At 39.5% G+C, this 22,421-nt stretch overlaps 2 protein-coding genes across 3 annotated transcripts; one reads left to right on the forward strand and one right to left on the reverse strand.

Moving 5' to 3' along the window:
- The first annotated feature begins 902 nt into the window (after positions 1-902).
- On the forward strand, positions 903-3,594 carry LOC147537859 (UPF0496 protein At1g20180-like). Of its 2 annotated transcripts, XM_086641870.1 has the most exons (3): positions 1,069-1,239; positions 2,035-2,704; positions 2,954-3,522. In XM_086641870.1, exons 1-3 carry the CDS (start codon positions 1,203-1,205, stop codon positions 3,126-3,128), a joined length of 882 nt encoding a protein of 293 aa, XP_086497996.1. In that variant the 5' UTR covers positions 1,069-1,202; the 3' UTR covers positions 3,129-3,522. The 2 variants fall into 2 exon arrangements, with proteins under 2 accessions (XP_086497995.1, XP_086497996.1); XM_086641869.1 differs by having other exon boundaries at positions 903-1,239; positions 2,035-3,594.
- Positions 3,595-5,124: 1,530 nt separating this feature from the next.
- Positions 5,125-15,449, reverse strand: LOC147537860 (uncharacterized). Its single transcript, XM_086642866.1, has 7 exons — positions 15,261-15,449; positions 14,608-15,177; positions 10,443-10,679; positions 7,283-7,471; positions 6,574-7,195; positions 6,278-6,302; positions 5,125-5,923 (listed from the first exon to the last, which is right to left on the reverse strand). Exons 1-7 carry the CDS (start codon positions 15,447-15,449, stop codon positions 5,125-5,127), a joined length of 2,631 nt encoding a protein of 876 aa, XP_086498992.1.
- Positions 15,450-22,421: the final 6,972 nt, after the last annotated feature.

The raw sequence follows: 22,421 nt of genomic DNA on the forward strand, positions 1-22,421 counted from the left end.
TCATGCATCAACTCCCTTTTTCATGTTGATTTAACCGGGAGCCAATTTTCGACATCAGCAGGCTGGACTAATGGGTCATTATTAAAAAAAATTGTTTTGTTTTCTAATTTCCACCTCCGTTTTTTCTTTTCAGTAATGGGAACAAATGGTGGCCTTTCTAGCCATTTCCCAACTTCTTTTTTTGGCCAATCCAATAATTCGTCTAGCATTATACATATTTTACCATTTAAAAAGGAAGGAGAAGTTTGGTCAAAATTTCTTCTCAACTCCTTTAAGTATTTTCCTAACTTGTAATTGTTTAGAAAGAGTTGCAAGAGATTGCAACTGCTTGCAAAAGTGTTGCAAATTTTGCAAAAAAGAATCGTAAAAAATTATTCTTAACCAAACAAAATATAGATGTTGAAATCTTAACCATTAAAAATATAATTTTTTCTTTTTAATTTAGGAGAAACTTAAAATGAAGCCCTAGGCCTAGTTTAGTGTCAAAACCTATCATCCCATATTCCCAATATAAATTCTCACTATGTAGGTTTTCACAGCTTCAATTATGCCTTTTAGGTCTCCTAAGAAGAGTAAGCATTACCTCATCAATGGAGAAAACCAAAATAAGAAATGAATGGTTGTAAACTTGTAATGAATGTGTGAGTCATGCAGAAAACATGAGTCCTGGTGTGAACTATGAATGATAATAATAATTATGTGTTAGATGCTTTTGTTTTAAGGTATCTGAGACAGAATATATGGTTAGAACTCAAAACCTACAATACCTAACTTCATGTGGATTATATGAAAGGGCATTATGGTCAGCTTAAAAAATATCAATTTGTGTCTAGATATCGTTTAGGTTAGTATGTGTGAATATATCTACTTATCTTTCATGAGAAGATGAGATTAGATTGGAGAGAGAAGGAAGAGTTCTCAAAGAGGTAGCGTGAAACACTAACCTCAAAACTAACTCTTTAGTGGCTTTATAAAAGGATACAAGATAGCTACAAAGTTAGATATATAGACAGACAGCAACAACCCAAGGTGTACAAGACTTCATTAATCCCTTTCATATATATATACTTTCTTAACACTTCAGCCCCATCATATAAAAAACCTAGAGAAGACTATCACATCTTAATCATTCATTCACCTCTCTCTCTTTCTCAAGCTTTCAAAGATCCATTTAACCTCAAATTGGCACCTAAACAAAAAAGATGTGGGCAAAACTCAAGGGGTTAAGGATCACCAAAGGTGTGTGCTATATATATATATTCTTGAATTATTGCATGGTATGATCATTTAATTTATTATGTTGTTAATTTTATATTTATTTGCTCAAGCTAGAGCCTAGGGGTACAGCAAAACATTTATATTACTATTCTAATTTCTTTTTAAATCATATACTTGACAAGATTAAACATTCTTTTAAGGGAATACATATTATCTTGTAAGAGAAATAATTTTTGTTGTAAACATGCATATTCAAACTTTGATTTGGTCTTTCAACAAAAAAAAACTTTGCTTTGGTGAGAGAATCTAAGTACAAGATGGTTTTCACCCCCTAACTTAATTTATAATTTTCATAATGATTTATAAAGATTTGGTTGAATTTTTCATACAAAGTAATTCCTCGTAATCTTTTTTAGTATACAAAATAATAGGTAATGAATACCCCGCTCGTATTTTCTTCTGGATCTTCAATTATCTTGGAATATATTTTTAAATCTCTTCAAATATGTTAAACTTCTGTTAATCATCGGATCTTTGTCTTCTCGATTAGACATGTTATTCAAGTATCTAATCATACTAAGTAACCCCATTTGGATTTCTTGTAAATATGTTAGATCACTACCGACTTCCAAATTAACAATCCAATATGATTCATATTTATTATAAGCTCAATTAGATTTACTTTTTGTAACCTTGGATTAAAACTATATGTAATAAAAGTATGTAATTAGTTTACTAAAGCTCTACATAGGTAAATTACTTAGTCAAGTTTTAACTAACATAATTTCTTTGTTGATCTTTTCATTTGATGATCAGATGGGGAGAAGGAAGAGATGAAAAATTCAGTTCAAGTGAGAAACCTAAATTTAAATGAGGAGTACCTGAGTGCATTCAAAACAAAATCATATGCTGAAATTTCGGCGAAAGCTCAATCACTCTTCAACAAGCAACCTTTTTCATCCTCATTTTGTAGTGGTAAAATTTCAGATCTTCTCCTGGAACCAGCACAAGCAACTATAACAACTATTATTAATGGAACCATCTTAACAAAGAACCCTGACCTCAAAGGCCTAATTCATAACTATTTTGATATCAGTGCTGAAGCTTCAAAAATTTGCAGTCATCTACTAACAAGTATCAAACAGATTCAGTCTAACTACAAACTTATTCAAAGGGTACTAGATTTAGTCTTAATTGGTGAAGAATTGGATTGTTCTCAAGATTGGAATAAAATGTTTATCATTTCTCAGCTCAGATCATTTAACCTTCTTACAAACCCGTTTTCGACTACTAACAATTACGAATTCAAACTATTTCATGATCGTTATTCGTCGGTGTTGCGCAACTTGAAAGCTAAAAGGAAGAAGATTGCTAGGAAAATTAAACTGATCAAATACATCAAGAAAGGGAGTGAGATTTGCTTAACAACTGCTTGTGGAGTGCTCGCCGTTGCAACAATCACTCTTGCTGCACACTCTCTGTTTGGGTTAGTTATGGGACCGACTATTTTCAGCTTCCCTTTCATGAACTTTATGAAGAAGAAGACAAAAAATCTTTTGATCGATTTTAGATCGATCAGAAGTGGGTTTTTGAGAAAATTAGGCCTGCAACTTGATGTAGCAGCCAAGGGAGCTTATATTTTGAATAGAGATTTCGATACCATGAGTCGACTTGTGTCTCGTCTTCATGACGAAATTGAACATAGTAAGGAAATAGTGAAATTCTGTTTGGACAGGAAGGAAGACAGATTTCCATTGCAAGAAGTAGTGAAGGAGCTCAGGAAGAGTGACTATGGATTCAGGAAGCAAGTTGAAGAGCTTGAAGAACATGTATATTTATGCCTTGTTACTATTAACAGAGCCAGATCTCTGGTGATCCAGGAAATGGCAACAGAAAGTACAAGACAGTGACGTTCTACTCCAATCCTATTTCCCATTTGACGGCTCTCTTCGGCGGAGCAGGTAATGCAGTTGATGTTTTGTTCTTGCTGCTTGCTTGAAGATGGATGTTAATGCATGCTATATCAATATCTACTATGAAACCTCGTGAGTTTAAGTTGTAAATATATGACCACCTCCTCCTATTTCTATTAAGGAGCTTCCCAACTCAAACCAGAGTGATCTTTTGGTTAAATATGTGATTTTTTATTAAGTTTTGTCAGGGATATGTTCTTGTACATTGTTAAATTTGCGTTCTTATTAACTAAAGTTATTATGTCATACATGATTGTGTCAAGTAACTTGGACGTACTCATTTATATATTATTAGAAATGAAAGGACGAATGAAGATGGAGATGATGTAAATGTTAAATATTCTTTCTTATGTAAAAACGAAACCTTGAAAAGCAATGAAAATGTAAAACCCTTTTTATTTCATCCAACTTTTCATGAAATAGATCCTTCGAAATATTTCATTGTTTGTGCTTTTGATAGAAACCAATAAAGAACAATAAGAATGATAAAACTTTGGGTGGTTCTACCCTTCACATATATTTATATTGAGTTTGTTTACAAGATAGGGATTTAGTTTACATATATAATAGGTGAAAATCTAGAAGCAATAAATATGACCAAGGAAGGGATTATTTGACATAATCTTGAGACTTGAGGATCGAGTTAGTGTTAAGTACTGTAAAGATCCCACGATCTTCCGGTATAGCGTAGGGTCTCTAAACCTAACACCATCTGCCAAGAGGTGTTGACCAAACACCATAGGGGTCGGTGATGGCTTGACCCCCTCCATGTTTAGATACTGAAGAACATCGGATGCATACTTAGACTGTGTAAGAAGAAGACGCTTTTCATTTCTAGTTGCCTCAATACCAAGGAAATAATGAAGAGGCCCCATATTTTTCATATCAAATTCAGAGTCCAATGAGGAAATAATAGAGTTAATAACCAAAGAGTTCTGACCAGTTAAGATGATATCATCAGCATACAATAAGAGATAAACATATCCCTTGTCTGTAGATAATATAAATAAAGAAGTACCGGAGTTGCTAGCAATAAACCAATGCTAAAGAGGAACTTACTGAACCGATCATACCAAGCACGATGGGCCTGTTTAAGGCCATATAACGCTTTCTGTAAACGACAAACAAAAGAAGGTTGGTGAGGATTCACAAAACCAGGCGGCTGAGCCTTATAAACTTCCTCCTGAAGGTCACCATGAAGAAACGCATTCTTGACATCTAACTGAAACGTAACCCAACCATGTGAGACTGCCAAAGAAAGTATAACACGAATTGTAGTTGGCCTAACAACCGGGCTAAAGGTTTCATCAAAATCAAGAGAAGGTTTTTGATTGAAACCTTGAGCCACTAAACGTGCCTTATACCTGTCAATAGAACCATCAGATTTTAACTTTGTTCGGTATATCCACTTACAACCCACCAAATTCTTATTACTAGTGCGAGGTACCAATCTCCAAGTGTCTTGCTTTCTAAGGGCAGCCATTTCTTCTTCCATGGCTCGTTGCCAATGAGGAGACATAGATGCGACCTTAAACCCACGAGGATCATGAATCACAGACAGTGCATCATAAAACAATGAACCTTGCTCGCCAAAAGTATCAGGGTCCCGCCTAGGCAATAGATACCGAGACCTAACCTTTATAGACTGATATGTGAAGTCGGTAATAGGAGAGGTCTCATCATATAGTTGCGAAATCATTCTGAACCGTTGGCAGGGATTAGGCGGAGTGGACTCTTGTGTTGACATTTCTTCTGACTGTGACGGCATTGACATGGATCGAGAACCCGAGGCTGACTCGATAGGGGACGACATCGATAAAGGACGTAAAGGGCCAGGAGTGGTTGGGGATGAAGGGTCAGGTGGATGGTTAGGCGAAACCGGACACGAGGAGGTTGCAGACATCGGGGAAGTGGTCTCAGGGTAAGATGGTAGTCAATGAGGATGAAGAGGTACCAGGGGACTAATAGGCTGAACTGCGGTGTCCAATAGGACGAGTAAGGACTGAGAGTCTGAACCCAACGAGGAAGGACTCGCAGGAGAAACAGGCGGGTCTGTAGGGTCACATGGTACCGATGAATCGTCAAGAAACTGTAGGATATCATTCAAGGAGGATGAAATATTACCTTCACGAATTGGAAAGATAGATTCATCGAAAACCACGGGACGTGAGATATAGATGCGACCAGATGAGCGATCCAGACACTTGAATCCCTTATGATGTGAACTGTATCCTATAAAGACACATGGTAAACTACGAGGAGAGAGCTTATTAGGGGCATAAGGTCGAAGATATGGAAAACATAAGGAACCAAAACTACGTAACATAGAATAGGTTGGGATCTTACCAAAAAGAATGGCGAAGGGAGAAGCATCCTGGAGAATCGGCGTTGGCATGCGGTTGATGAGATAGACTGCAGTTTGAAAAGCTTCAACCCAAAAAGAAGATAGCATACGATTATGACAAAGAAGACTTAACCCAGTTTCTGTTATATGACAGTGTTTTCTTTCAACCCAAGCATTTTGTGTTGGAGTATAAGGACACGATAGTCGTCGAGAAATACCAGATTTGTTTAAAAGATCCAAAAATTGAGAGCTCTGAAATTCAGTGCCACCATCTAACAGAAGGGATTTGATATTGGTACTGAACTGATTTCTTACAAACGACTTAAAGGTGGTAAAAACCGGGTAAAAATCTGATTTAAGACGAAAAGGGTAGAACCAACAAAAACGACTATAATCATCCACAAAAATAACATAATACTTAAAACCATTAGAATGCAAAATAGGGGATGGACCCCATACATCGATATGAATAAGTTCTAAGGGAGCGAAAGCTCTTTTATTATTTAAAGGAAAAACAAGATTGTGACTTTTACTCATCTTACATGGAGTACAAGTCACTAACAATTACTAGAAGAGAACTGAATTAACCATTATTTTTGTAGAGATTCTAAAATCCTAGACAAAACATGCCCTAATCTTAAGTGCCAAATATCATGAGGTTCTTTAAGAGAAATGGTAGTGGAGGTAAATAACGAGGAATGAGAGGAAGCATCCAAAATGTATAAATTCCCTTATCTACTACCGGTTCCCAGCATCTTTCCGTTCACCTGAAAGATGACAAAACCAGTTTTAGAAAAGACGACTAAGCAATCCAACTCATCAGTTAAACGAGTGATTGTAAGTAAGTTTTTGGTAAGCAACGGAACTAAAAGAAAATTGGGTAAGGAAAGAGGGTCCTTAGTTGTGGGAATAGAGAGAATGCCTTTATGAGTGATTGGGAGCGGGTGACCATGACCAATCTGAACATTACTTAACCCATGATACGGACGAATGGAAGAAAACATACTAGACTTGGAGGTCATATGAGCAGAAGCATACCAAGCCAAACAGTCAAAGCAGCAGCAATGTCTTCATCATGGCGAGTCTCAGCTAGCTTAGCTTGATGGGTGGGAGCCGGTCGTTGAACAAGTCGTATATCAGTTGCAAGAGGTCGATTTTGTGTACGATTCTGATCTCGAGTCTGCTCACGAGGCGGATGTCCCACTAAGTCATAACAACGATCTGCAGTGTGGCCAGTCCTACCACACCATTGACAGGAAAATGGTGGCTGGTTTCGAGAAACAATAGGCTCCCCACGGTCCGGACGGGAAGGATACCAAGACCGAGGAGGTGGTCCACGATCACGTGAAGCTGGTGGTGGTCGACGATCACTATCATTGGAACGTGATGCTTGAGTGTAAAAAGTACCTTCAAGAATACGAGGAGTAGGATGAAAGGTTGAGCGAAGTGCTTCTTGAGAGGTAATCATAGGAACTAGATTCTGAAAAGTTGGCAATTTGTTTTTCAACATAATAGATTTGGCTAGGGTAGCATAAGAAGGACCCAAACCTTTCAAGAAATAAAACACTTTTGCCTCTTCTCTTAAAGGTTTCCCTCTAGAAACCACAAACTCAAGCAATTCCCGATACTTACGAATAAATTCACCAAGACTAGAATCACCCTTCTTGATGTTTTGAATAGCTTAATGTAATTTAAGTGAGTTAGTAATACTAGGATTTGCATAAGTTTGAGCTAATTGAGCCCAAACCTCTGGTGTAGTTGTGAGGCCTATAATTTCTCCCATAGCTTCAGTAGATAATGAACTATAAATAATCGAGCAGACAAGTCGATCTGTTTTCTTCCATGTTGTATAGTCAAGATTTAAAACCGTACCTTCCAAGGTTTGAATGGTAGGAGATGGATGAGAAACATCCCGATCAATAAAAGCTAATAGTTCCTGATTTTCAAGTAGTGAGAGAAGTTGCGGTTTTCATAGGAGATAATTGTCAGGGGTTAACTTCAGACTGATCATTGAACTTAAGTGAGGATAGGAAACCATAGTAGATGAGAATGATGAACCACTAGATCAGACAGATTCGCCTGGAGTAGTCATAATGATAACACAATTAATAATAACAAGTAACCGTAGACAGAATAGCCGATTAGACAAAGAAAACGACAAACTTCCAACCAAGAATACCAATCGAGATACCAAAATATAATACCAAGATATAAAAACAAGACAATGAATCAAAAACCACCAAGAGACAACGACAACAACGATACGTCCCATATTATCGATCGGAAAAAAAAAATTTGATACCAGGACTGTTTAGAGAGATACTAACAATGGCTTTGTTACCATGATAGAAACCAATAAAGAACAATAAAAATGATAAAACTTTGGATGCTTCTACTGCCAAACCCTTCACATATATTTATATTGAGTTTGTTTACAAGATATAGATTTAGTTTACATATTTAATAGGTGAAAATATAGAAGGAATAAATATGAACAAGGAAGGGAATATTTGACATAATCTTGAGATTGAGGATCAAGATAACCCGGGTCCACCGATTCCGTGGGGTCATCGGGCTCACCTTTATTAGCTTTTCATGGTTTCTTTTTTCATAAGCAATGAATGTTTTCTCCGGTGTAACGATTCAACGAGTTGACTCAGCGAAGTAGGTCACTTAACCGAGTCAAATGTGAAATAGATTCTTGTTAGGATTTTATTAGTAAATCAAAGGAAAACACTTCCATTTCTAATTAACAAAGACAGACTTCTGAGAAGTATCTCTTGGATAGTCCGAGTATTAATCGAGTGAGAGAAAGAGATATTTCCGTATAGTGAAGATGAAGCAGTTAGAGATTAATATTCCTCTTTGTGTATTGATAAAATCAGGTTTACAAGTATTTATAGGCTAATGAGATACAATTAGGGTAAATCTAGGATAAAAATCCCAAGTATTTGATGTTAATCTAAATTACAATAAGGAGTCTTCTGGAAGGTGGGACCGGTTCCTCTTGGCCGACCGGGTCGGACAGCTCGGGCATATGGATCAGGTGGCCGATCCATATCCATGACTCTAATACTCCCCCTCAAGTTGGAGCAGGAATGTCAATGATGCCCAACTTTCCAACAATAGATTTGAACGCTTTTTCACTGAGTGGCTTCGTAAAAATGTGTGCGAGTTGTTCCGAGGAGGGAGTAAATTGCGGAGAAATCAATTTTCTTTTAATCTTTTCACAGACTAAATGGTAGTCGATTTCTATGTGTTTGGCACGTTCATGAAATACCGGGTTCTCTGCAATGTGAATTGCAACACGATTGTCACAATGGACAGCCATGAGAGATGAGTGATTGATCCCTAGATCGAGAAGAAGGGATTTGAGTCATTGAAGTTAAGTGGTGAGAGTGGCCAAGGCTTGATATTCAGCTTCTGCGGAAGAGCGAGCGATAGTGTTTTGCTTCTTGGATTCCAAGAGAGCGGACTGGAACCAAGCATGGTGAGATAGCCGGTAGTGGATCGTCTAGTGGTTGGACAACCAGCCCAATCAAAGTCACAAAAACTAGAAACAAGGAGGCGGCTAGAAGAAGATAGTAATATTCCTTTTCCAATGGAACCTTTGAGATAACGCAAGACCCGATAGGCGGCATCCATATGAGGAGACCGGGGGTCTTGCATGAACTTACTAAGATTGTTGACCACGAATGGGATGTCCGGGCAAGTGACCGTGAGGTAAATGAGACGACCGATAAGACGGCTATATACTGTAGGGTCTTGAAGCAGTAGAACATCTGTTGGACTGAGTTTGGATTTTTGATCCATAGGGAAAGGAAATATTTTAGAAGTTGTGAGTCCAGAATCTTTAAGAATGTCAACAATGTATTTACGTTGGCATAAAAATATACCTTTCGAAGATCCAGACACTTCAATTCCCAAGAAGTATTGAAGGCGGCCAAGATCTTTAAGAGAGAAAGCGGAGCAAAGAAATGATTTAAGGGAAGAGATTGTCGCAGTATTATTTCCTATGATGATTATGTCATCAACATAGACCAAGACATATATGGATGTGGTACCTTTACGATACGTGAAGAGAGAATAATCGGAAAGTGATTGAGTAAATCCTCATTGCAGGAAAACAGAGGAAAATTTGGAAAACCACTGGCGAGAGGCCTTTAAGACCATAAAGGGATTTAGTAAGGCGACAAACACGTGTCCCCCCCTTAGGTGAAAAGGCAGGTGGTAATTTCTTAAATACCTCTTCATCCAGATCACCCTGGAGGAAGGCATTGTTAACGTCAAGCTGGTGGAGTGGCCAGCCTTTGACGGTCGTAATGGACGGAAGGACCCGAATGGTGACTAACTTTACAACAGGGGCGAAAGTGTCACTATAGTCAAGTCCCTCAATTTGAGTGTAACCTTTCGCCACAAGGCGGCTTTGTAACGCTCAATGGACCCATTAACATTAAAATTCATCTTATACACCCATTTGCAGCCAATGGGTTTCTTCCTGTTTGGGAGATGGGTTAACGTCCAAGTACGATTAGACTCAAGCACCTTGATTTCGTCGGCCATGGCTTCTCTCCAATGAGGAGAGGTCATAGATTCCTTGAAAGAGGTAGGCTCGGAATGGGACGGAACAGATGTCAAAAAGATTTTATGTTTTGGGGAGAAAGAAGCAACCGAAAGATAATCCGTTAAAGGATAAGGAACGTCGGAACGTGTGTTTGTAAAAGGCAAAGATATGTTGTTACAATCATAGTTTGCCAAGTGAGAAGAGGCCGGCGATTCCAGATCAGACGCCTGTCGGGTGAAGGAGTGCCCATAACCAAGGATAGGATAGGTGATTTCAATGGGCCAAATGAATCGGCTGTGGGCACCTCCGTTGAAGAGAGAGTATCGGCTGACTGTTCTGGTACCCGGACAGTCAGTTCTGAGGTTGGTGATCCCGAGGGTGAGGGTGCCTGTAGAGAGAGACCAGCAGCTTCTTGATCAGTGGGCCGAATGAAGCCCGTAGCAGGTGAAGCAGTGGGTGCCTGTAAAGGACATTCAATCCGCTGGTTAGAGTGACCGTCGTTCTGTCGATGGATAGCAGTGGGCTGACTTGGGCCTGAATGCGGTGAACCAGTGTGTGCTTTTATAGGAGGGCCAATCGGCTGTGGAGGAAAGTCGAACGAAGCGTTGTCTGGAATGGACAGAAACGGGCGAGACGGTGGCTGATCAATTTGTTGAAAAGGAAAGCGTGTCTCTTGGAAAGTAAGGTGACAAGACGTGTAGATTTTATGACTTTGTAAATCATAAATACGATAACCCTTTTGAGCGTACGGATAACCTAAACATCCAGGAAGAAGCACGGGGGTCCATTTTAAGACGTATATTTGTATTGTGTGCGTACCAAAGACAACCAAATACGCGAAGGTGATCAAGAGAAGGGGGTGAAGCAATAAGGACTTTATGTGGGGATCGTCCTTTGAGAATGAAAGTTGGTATTCTATTGATTAAATATACGGTCACAAGCAGGGGCGGAGCCAGGATTTGCTTCTAGGCAGGGCTAACTTAATAAAGTTTGCATATTGAATTTGCATTCAAAGGCATTAGTGCTTGCAAAACATAACGACGTTATTCAATTACAATTGTTTTATAAACGTTTATTCATTTACGATAATATTTTCTTATTTTTGTACTAATAGACATACCTAGGATTTGAGAAGCGGAGAAATTTTTTGAAGTTAGATTCGAGGTAAACAAAAAGTAGGACATTTTTTTGTCTTACCAAGTAATTGACAAAAAATATGGCAAACATACTAAGCTACTTGTATGTGAAGAGCAAAAATTCCAAGATAGGAGACTCTCCATTTCCCCGTAGCAAATAAGAGAAAAAAGGAAAGCGAAGAAAGACGAAGAATAAGAGAGAAAGACGAAGTATACAAGAGAGAAAATATAAAGTATACGAGAGTGAAAGATGTAGTGCAAGAAAGATGAAAGAAAATAAAAATGAAAGAAGAACAAAATTTAAAATATAAAGAATAAGCACAAACTGATATGGGGGCAAAAAGGAAGTTTTGAAACAATTGAGTGTCAAAATGACAGTTACATACTTGTTAAGGGCCAAATCAAAACTTTGTTATCAAGTGGGGGCCAAAACTGAACTATCCCTTCTAAAACATGAGCTGTATAAAACATTTGTAAAACTGACCTTGGGTGAATTCGAACCCATGTTCTTGTGTGTGTAAGTTACACATTCAAACCAGCAGGGCTAAACCTCACTAATGTTAGTCTCTCGGTGCGGAACTATTAGTACCTAACCCAGGCTATAGCCTGGGTTAGTCTACACATAGTTCCGCCCCTGGTCACAAGGACGCATTCTCCCCAAAATTTAAGTGGTAAGTGGGCTTGGAAACGTAGGGCCCTAGCCACATCGAGGATGTGACGATGTTTCCGTTCTGCGGCCCCGTTTTGTTGAGGTGTGTATACAACTTTTCTGATGAATAATTCCTTTATCATGAAAAGGTTTGAATTTCATGAGAAAGAAATTTGAAACATTATCAGACCGAAACATTTGTAAAGATGGAAAAAGGATGTTGCCATTACCCGAACGCATATTCGTGATGTTGGTTTAAAATTGATTAATTATGTAAGGGTTATTTCCCAAATGGCCCCCAACTTTGTGACCAGCTTCCTGCCTGGCCCCTACTTTACCAAATATTCCCGTATGGTCCCCTTTTTCCGTTATCTTTAACTGTCTGTTAATCTCTCTCCTCCATCTCATTTTCTCTCTCTGCCAAGTCACCTATCACGCCACATCATCATCTTCTCCGGCTAGCCAAATTTCCGGCTGGCGATCTTCAAATATTAAAAAGAAATTTTTTTTATTATTTTCTCTCTCCTCTCTCTCTCTCTAGAATTTTTTTTTCTCACCCTCTCTCTCTCTAAAAACTCCGGTGAAGGTTCGCCGGAGTTTTTAGAGAGAGAGAGGGTGAGGAAAAAAAATTCTAGAGAGAGGAGAGAGAAAAATTTTTTTTTTAATATTTGTAGGTCGCCGGCCGGCGACCCTGCCGGAGAAGATGATGATGTGGCGTGATAGGTGACTTGGCAGAGAGAGAATGAGATGGAGGAAAGAGAGTAACGGACAGTTAAAGATAACGGAAAAAGGGGACCATACGGGAATATTTGGTAAAGTAGGGGGCCAGGCAGGAAGCTGGTCATAAAGTTGGGGGCCATTTGGGAAATAACCCATTATGTAATTCACAAATTTGGAAATAATTTTGAAAGTTTCTGATTTTGAATGCATAAGATAAAGTCAAGTACATCTATCAAAGTCGTCTAATAATGTGACAAAATAGCAACAACCGGAGTTAGATGTCACATTGAATGGTCCCCATATATCAACATGTACTAGTTCAAATGGTCGAGAGGATAGAGAAGAACTAGGGGTGTGTTTGATATCTCTTATTTCCATGGAAATAAAAGAATTTCCATGAAATTAGGTATTTCTAGCGTTTGATATGAAGTATAATTCCATGGCTTCAATTCCCTAGGGAATCTATTTCCATGAAATAGCCCACTTTTAATTCCTTGCTCCACCCTAGGAATTAGTTTTCGTGGAAAGTTAAAAATCAAAATAAAAATAGTTTAATATATTCGGATACTTGAAATCTAATATTTATTCTCCATATATGTTCTAAACGACAATTTTACCCATAAAATTTAGCAAAATAAATCTTTACTTATACATTGGGCAAATGACATTTTTGCCCTTCTTACCAATTGACATGTTTACAAAGTTGTTAAAATGAAATTTTGGCTTTATATAGCCAAAATTACATTTTTACCCTTTATAATATCAAATTGACATTTTTACCCTCGTATAAATCAAAGTGACATTTTTACCTTTATGTGATCTAGGTGACATTCTTACCTTTATCTTGTAAAAATGGCATGTCTACACTTTTACATTGAAATGACACAAGGTTAAATAACTTTACAACATAGAGATAACAATATAATTTTGAAAACGTAAGGGTAAAAATGTAATTTAGACAACATAAGGACGAAACTGTAATTTTAGTAACATAAAAGAAAAAAAATGTCATTTTGACTACATAAGGAGAAAATAAAAACTCTTAATTGAATATTATATTCGTAGAAGTTAGTTGTCAACCAAATAATGGAGTTCGTAATTCCACGGAATAATAAATGACTATCAAACGAACGAACTCATATTTCCACAAAATGAATTAAATTCCGTGGAAGACTTTCCATGGAACTCTTTTATTTACATGGAATTATTTCCCTGATATCAAACACAACCTAGAAGGAAAAGAAAGTTGTGGTTGTTTAGAAACGGGACACACATCACACGGATCTTTATTTATTAATCCACTCTTTATACATGGATGTTTAGAAGAACTAAAAGATAAACGCTCTAAAGATGGGTGGCCAAGTCGCCAGTGTCATAAATTAAAACTACTAGAGCTACTAGAAATAAAAGACGAAAATATCCTAGGTTCCGTGCAAAAGTAGTAGAGTCCATCATGAGGATCACCAAGTCCAATCGGCCTTGTTGTCAACGGTCCTGAAGGACACGAGACGATTTAGTAAACAAAACATTACAATCAAGAGAGTTTGTAGTTTCAGAAACCGAAATAAGATTAAACTATGTAATACATTAAGAAGAAAAAAATCCTTAGTAAAGGGAACTGATCAAATGCGGAGGACTCGTGAACGGGAACCGTCCGGTAAACGAACGTAGTAATGCGGTGGTGCCGCCGTATATGAAGAGAAGGAGGAGAAAGTGGCGCATATATATTTTTGCGGCGCCCTAATCAATAATTAACCCATGGAAACATATAAGAAGTTGTACATGTTAAGTTGATGATTGGGTCGGAGGCGCCTATAGATGGGTGCCTACAGCAGAATTGGCGGTTTCAAAAAGCCGAACCAGGTGGTGGTACTGGTCTTGCGTCATGGACGTGCCTGCGGGCACCCCCCTGTAGTGACGGGTCGGAAACCGAGTCCATCATGACCGAGCCAGCGACCTGGGCTTGGCGGTTACGTGGGGGGTACCCATGCAGTTTGTATTACTTGCACGTGGCCATGCTGATAGTAATTTTTGCAATAGGGCTGAGTTCGTTTCGATCGTGGACGGTCTTGCCGATCTGAACGGTAGAAACGACCTCCCGAGTTATGACCGACCGCGAGTGTGACGACATCGGGCGTAGCTAGATCCGAGTGAGTGAGATTTTGCTGAATTTCTTCCTGTTTAACCATACCGTGAATTTTAAGAACTGATGGGAAGGGATCCATAAGAAGTATCTGAGTTCGGATAGCAACAAAACGATCATGGAGTCCTTGAAGAAACGTCATGTCACGATCTTGATTTGATCGATCAATTAAAGCTTTACCGTGACCACATAAACACGTTTCGACAGCAAGAAGAGATTGAAGCTCATCTTGGTGAGATTTGAAAAGAGTAAAATAACTAGAGACGTCAAAACCGTCTTGTTTTAGTGAAGAGATTGCACGTTTGAGTTGATATATTTTTGATGCATTCGTCTGATGGAATCTGTCATAAAGATTTTTCCATATATCGGCAGCAGATTCATCGTATAAGATTGATTGACGGATATAAGGGAAATCGATTTGACTAACCAACTGGATATGAGATCATTACATCTCTCCCATGCATGTAAATCAATGGGAGTTGTCGGTTTAAAATTGAACCATCGACAAAAAACGAGCTTATCTTTAGCTCGTAAAGCCATTTTCATCCCTCTTGACCAGGAGACATAGTTGTCTCTGGAAAGAAGAGGGGTAATCAGAATAGTACTAGGTGAATCACTATGATGAATATCAAATATCGCAGAAGAATGCAGAGGAATGGTGGGAGTGTAATTCGAAGATGATTCATGAGGTGGTACAGACATAATGAATAAAGAGAAAAAGAGAACTTCATTTTTCTAAAAAAAACGTGTGGCTTTTATACCATGTGAGAACTATCTCTTGGATAGTCAGAGAGAAAGATATTTCAGTATAGTAAAGAAGAAGCAGTTAGAGATTAATATTCCTCTTAGTATATTGATAACAATGAGGTTTACAAGTATTTATAGGCTAATGAAATACAATTAGGGTAAATCTAGGATCAATATCACAAGTATTTGATTTTAATCTAAATTACAACAAAGAGTTTTCTGGAAGGTGGAACCGGGTAAGACCGGTTCCTCTTGGCCGACCGGGTCGGATGGCTCGGGCATATGGATCGGGTGGCTGATCCATATCCATGACTCTAATAAGACTAAGGAAATGAACTGTTATTATCAAATGAGGTTTAATGTGATCAATACGAGTAATCAAGCAGAAGCAATAGGAAATAAAGAACAATCAAGAACAGAACACAAAGATTTACGTGGTTCGGTTGGTGATACCTACTCCACGGTGACAACGGCGCGATGATTTCCACTATGATAAACAAATAAGTTACACAGGAGATTACGTGAGATTGTGCTGCTAACATCTTCTTAGGGATTTAGTTTATATAGCCACTAAACCCATAATTCCACCGCCTCACCGACTATCTCTTTCTAAATCTGAATTACACATGGATATGCTAACACTAATAACCGACATAAGCCTAGCTTCGCATTCCAGCTTTGTCTCGGAGAACAACTCAACCTCAGAGCCTTGCTTCGCATACAAGCCTGGCTCAGTAATCAGCTCCGCTAACGGGTCCAAAATTCGAGTCGTAAACCGGGTTTGATATCAACCCATATTCGAGTTACTTCCAACAATTCTCCACCTTGACTTGAATATGCTCCTTTTGACTTAAATCTGCAACCATCATAGCTCAGCGCCTCTGAGCCGTCGTCGCTCCAGCCCTGCTAGGATTAACATTTGGAGATCCTAATCAAGTCTATGTAATGTTTAAACTTGAAAGTTGTAACTTCCTTGGTCAACATATCCGTTGGATTATCTGCCGTAGAAACTTTCTTCATTGTGATCTTCCCTTATTCAATCACGTCCTTGATAAAGTGATACCTGACGTCAATGTGTTTAGTTTTCTTGTGATATATTTGATTTCTAGTCAAATGAATAGCACTCGGTTGTCACAGTAGACCTCTGTCACTTGCTGCTTCAAGCCCAAATTACGAACTAAATCACTCAGCCATATTGCCTCGTTCACCGCCTCTGTTGCTGTCATGTACTCAGTTTCCGTTGTAGACAGAGCTACTACCGACTGCAGCACTCCTCTCTAACTAATGGCACTCTCGCAGAGTGTGAACATATTGCCCGTCAGCGACCTCTCCCAGGTCTGCCCATGTATCTGCTTACTACACTAACAACATGTGAAATATTAGGCCTTGTGCACACCATAGCATACATAATGCTACCTACTGCATTTGCATAAGGCACCCGAGACATGTACTCCGTCTCGTCATTAGTTGTCGATGAAAGTTCACTCGAAAGCTTGAATTGTGCTGCCAATGGAGTACCGACAGGTTTAGCCTCAGTCATACCAAAACGTTCCAACACCTTCTCGATGTACGTTTTCAGAGACAAGAACAGTTTCCCAGCAAATCTGTCTCTCCGTATCTCCATACCCAGTATCTTCCTTGAGGCACCCAAGTCATTCATCTCAAACTCACCCTTAAACTGATCCTTTGACATGTTGATTTCTGACATATTCTTGCAAGCTACCAGCATGTCATCCACATATAGGAGTAGATACACATAAGAACCATTAGATAGTTTCCTGTGGTACACACTGAAGGATATAATGCCTAAAGTCTGAAGGAATGGTATCCTTCCGAAGGAGTGTCCTTCGACCAAGGATGCAATGCGTACAATTTGGCTAATAGGATCTTAATAACCTTACTCGGAAGATCATTAGTCCGGTCCAATTAGGGGTCGTAATGCTTAGCTAGAAGCCAACTACGATCGTCGAATCAAGAGTTGATTCGCGGCTAACATAGACCGGATCCTACAAGGGTTACACAACAGAGTAGTGATTTGAACGGAGAGAATTGACTAGATGGATAATGGCAAATAAGTGGATTGGATCCATTATTGGTAAGTCCTGAAAGATTCGGAGAAGTCCGAAGAGATAAACATGTCCGGGCCCAAAAGGGAGGCCCGGAATGGCTTTAGGGAGGCCGGCCATGTGATGGCCGACCTAGGAAATAGGGCCGGCCATGTGATGGCCGGCTAGGCCCTAAGTGGGCCGGCCAAGGAAGCCCATAAAGGGCTATGTTGGCCGGCCACCTTAAGTGACCCAAAGGAGGGTATTTTGGGTGTTGCCTAATAATTAGGTTTATGGAATCCTAGTTTGAGTCTAATACCTCTTCTAGGGATTTCTATATATACCTAATTATACAACCTAAAGCAAGAGCCAAGTTTGTGTGATCTTTTCTGAGTGTCTGAAAGAGTTTCAGAATATACATCTCAGAGAGAGAGAGAGAAAAGGAGTTTTCTCAAGTATCTAGTCAAGAAGAAGGAGTTCTTCATCTCAACCTTCAAGAAGGTCCTAGCTGACTGAAAGGAGGGAGTTCAAGTCATTACTCGGTGTCTCAAGTAGAGGAGCTACACTTGGAGCTCTTATCTTCCGAATACTGGTTGGGATTTAGTTCGTGGGAAAGCGATTAAGAGGTAATCATCTTTCCAATCTAGTTCATTGGTATGTTCATGTATAGATCCTGAAAACTAGTGTTAAAGATATGATGTTTGAGATTCCGCTACCAACACTAGACAATTAGGTGTATGAGATACCCTAGCAGTATTCCCCTTCAGTGGCATCACGAGCCGTTTACATGAACTATCTTTGACTAGACGAATTAGATTCATACTTGAACAACTAGATACTAGTGTTTTTTGATGTTTGAATAGAGATTCAAGCATAGTTTGATGAGATCAAATTAGGGTTTTGAATGAGATTCATGACCTAGAAACACTAGAAACATAGTTTTATGAAAAGAGTTTTCATAAACAAGCTTTAGGGTATTAGAATTTTGATAGAAATCATCAAAACCATGAAGATTGGTTGATGAATTGATCAAAAACAGTACCTAACAGCAGCTGGAACAAAGAAAAACAAAAAGAAAATCAATTGGAACGGTTGGAATTCCAAAAAGTTTGGAAACCCAGCTGGCCGGACCGGACAGGACGCGTCCGGGCCGGACCAGCACGTCTCGGACAGACAGTCCGAGACAGACAGGGACTGGAAATCCCAGTCCGTGAAGGACCGGGAATCCTAATCCGAGCTGGACTAGGAGTCCGAGACTCTCAGGTCTCGGACGTCCCAGAGCGTCTAAGACGCGTCTGTGATATCCCAGTCCAACACGGACTAGGAGTCCGAGACTCTCGGATCTCGGACGTCCCAGCGCGTGGAAGACGCGTCTGGGATATCCCAGTCCGAGACGGAATAGGATTCCGAGACAGGAGCGTCTCGGACATCCCGGACGCGTCTGGGACGCGCTCGAGGGAACCTATTAGAGTCTCGGGGACCGAGACACTGGACGGGTGTCCGGACGCATTCAGGATGCGTCTGGAGCGACCAGAAGCATCTCAGATGCGACCGGAAGCTTCCAGATGCGACTAGAATGTGACCGGAGCATCCAGAAGCGTCTAGGACGCGTCTGGACGCGTCCAGAAGGCATCCCAGGTAGGATGGCATTGCCGTCTGTGCACAGAAGCGTCTGGGACGCGACTGTGGAGCACGGGTGCATCTCGGACCGAACATCCGAGATGGCACATGTACTGTCCCAGGTCCAGACACGTACGGGACGCGTCTGGGAGTTCCAACACCTCTCGGATTGAGTACCCGAGAGGGATGTAAGGTGACCGGATGGTCTGGACGCGTCTGGGACGCGACCAGGACACATCCTAGACATCCCACCCGAGATGTCTATGGTCTGTCCTAGGACAGAAGCGTCTAGCTGGGCTAGGACGCGTCTGCCCAAGAGACTGAGCACGACAGGAAGGTGCTGTCTCAAGGACCGGACCTTGACCAGGTTGAGTCAAGAGTTGACCAGAGACCAGTCAAGGGACTGTGACCAGGGTTGACTCAGATCTTTTTGAGTGTGACTCAAGGGCTTTTAGGCCATGATCTGAAAGGGAGTTTTTCAGACTTTTCTCCCGGTTCCGAGCATATTTTTTCCGACATAGACCCGGGTTAGAGAAGAACCCGAACGGAGTTTTTCCTTATATTGATTTAGGAAACAATTAAGGAAGAAACGTAATGTGCTTCTAGTTTAAGTATTGTGAATACGAAACTTTAGAGCCCATTAGACATAGAGATGTCACAAATTCCCACGAATAGCTATACGATACATAGCAAAACCTAGAGACGAATATAGGATACATACTTTGTTTATTATGATTGTCATATTATTGTATGTATGGATGTATGTGATTGCGTAGAATAGTATACCTTTAGATAGGATTATCGTTTCTTGTTCTAAGCGCAAGGAGTTGTGCCCGAATAATACTTAGAGTATAGGGTCTTAGAATCTATTGACGAACTGAATGATGAGATCATGGTTCAAGTGGGAGTAGTCAATAGAGGTTCTTGGATATGGATCCAATCGAACCATAGGCGAACAAGAAATAAACTTAAAAGATGAGATCTTTTAAGGGGTAATACTAAGATTTAACAAATCATTACGCAAATCCACATAAACTTTTACGTTATAAATCATGAATGGTTATGCAAGAGTTCACAGTAACGCAACTTGATAAATTACGTAATAAGTCCCAAAAAGAATTTTGAGTAAGGCCTACCCAGATTAAGACACCTGTTGAGCCCTTGTTCATCGATGGTGGGTCATGCCAAAGCAGGGTGCCATCTTTTACCTCGGGACAATACGGGTAGATCTATGAAGAGGTCTACATGTCTAAATGGTTATTCTCAACGAGTCAGCAAAAGGGTTTTGGACTTCGAGGCTAAAGGACGATTTAATGTTTAAATCGTTAACCAAGAGTCATAGGAGTATGATCAGTAAGGAGTTACTCACCCAGGACGACGAATTAAGGGCAGTGCTAAAGTACGCTTAATTTCGAAGGAATGGGATCTTGGAATTATATTATTCTAAGGGGACAACAAAAGTAGAATAATATAGGCAAATTAAGAAAATTGCCAGGATAACAAGTTTAATCACTTTCGCATTTCTTACATGTAGTTTAATTATGACAAAGAACATCTTCAACCTCTATACCATACTTGAAAAATTGAACGATACCAACTTCGTTCAATGGGAGAGGAACCTGAGAAAGGTTCTAGGAGAAAGCGCAGAAGTATTGGACATTCCGATCCCCGTGCTTTCAGAAACTTCTTCTGATGAAGAACGTAAGCAAGTAGACGATATTCGAAGGAAGTCAGCGCCAGTAACCGGTTTAATGCTAATGGCCATGGAAAGAAAATATATAGATATGTTCATTGAAATGGAGGCATACACCATTATTCGACGACTAAGGGAAGTGTTTGGAACACAATGTCGAATGGAAAGATTTAGAATCACAATGGTGACACTGGGAATGCGACTGGAGAAAGGGAAATCCGTCCGTTATCATGTTTTGGAGATGATTGATCACTTCAAAGACATGGAATGGATGGGGTCTCCTATGCCAGTCGAAATGGCTGTTGACATCGTCCTGAATTCATTGGATGAAAGGTTTCAGGATGTAGTAGCGAACTTTGAAGATATGTTTGACCGGGTATCCTTCGAAAGTCTGCTGGCGATTCTGGAAGTTGCTGAAAGTAGGTTCAGCACCCCTGAAACTCTAGAAGAAATTCTAGGTGTTCAGGAGACTGTAAATACGGGAACGGAAGACGTTAGGAGAAGGAAGCCGTCTGGCAAGAGAATGGGCAAGAAAGCACCGAAACCCAGAACTATCCTTCCTAACAAGAGATGTCTTGTGTGCGGTAGTACATCTCATATTCGATTAAGAGATTGCCCGCGATTCTTGGAAGAACTAAACGACGGAGCTGGGAGTTCCGGTCAAGGAAAAATTATTAAAAAGTTATTCAATTAAATACAAATTTCTCAAGGTATGAGATACCTAAAAGACTCTTATCATTATGAATGACAGGAGCAAGAGGAAGCTGAGTATTTATTGAAGAGGAGATGAACCTGTCAAAAGCTAAGAAGGCAAGAGTTGCTGGAAAAGCTCAAGAAGGATCATAGACTCGATAGGCAATACTTTAAAGCAGTTTTAGTATTTCTTTTTCTTTTTAGAACATTGACTCTGTAATGAGATTATGGGAGTGAATAAAATATGAGATATTTTATGATGTTCTTAAAAGAGCCTATCTAACTTTTAAGTAATTTTAACGAATGATCCGACTTAGTCATTCTAAATCTTGTAAGAGTACAAGAGTTCAGTTAATCGTAGAAAATAATGTTAGACATGAAAGTCTGCGATTAATGTGATTAGAATGGACGTAAGACTTGATTTTGGAGAAGTTTTGGAAACAAATCCTAAATCGAGAAGTGGGTCTGGGTGACTAAAGAATATGATGAGATCATAAGTTCAATAGTCATTGGTCTTCCGAAAACATAAAGTCTAATACGTATCTGTCAACCCACTACAAAACCTAGAAAAGCTATAGTGAATAATTGAGTCCCTATGGATATGGATATTATTTTAGAAGGAGTTCTAAAATTTGTCAATTATTCTAATGTCTAAAGCGTGTTAGACATAAGTTCTTCAAGAAGAAGAACGGGGTTTTCTCACAAATCATCGAAACACAATGAGATTGTTGCTCTCGATGGTGTCTTCATTAAAAGGAAGGTCCTTCAAAGAAGACAAGTGGGAGGAAAAATCGAATAGGATTCGATAAAGAGCAACAAGAGGAAGTAAGGAGTTACTTGCCTTAAAACAAAAGGAAGTAAGGAGTTACTTGCCTT

Source organism: Eschscholzia californica, unplaced genomic scaffold (genome assembly GCF_041429995.1).
Source record: "Eschscholzia californica isolate CP2 unplaced genomic scaffold, dmEscCali1.0.p SCAF_5, whole genome shotgun sequence".
NCBI classification, from domain to species: domain Eukaryota; kingdom Viridiplantae; phylum Streptophyta; class Magnoliopsida; order Ranunculales; family Papaveraceae; genus Eschscholzia; species Eschscholzia californica.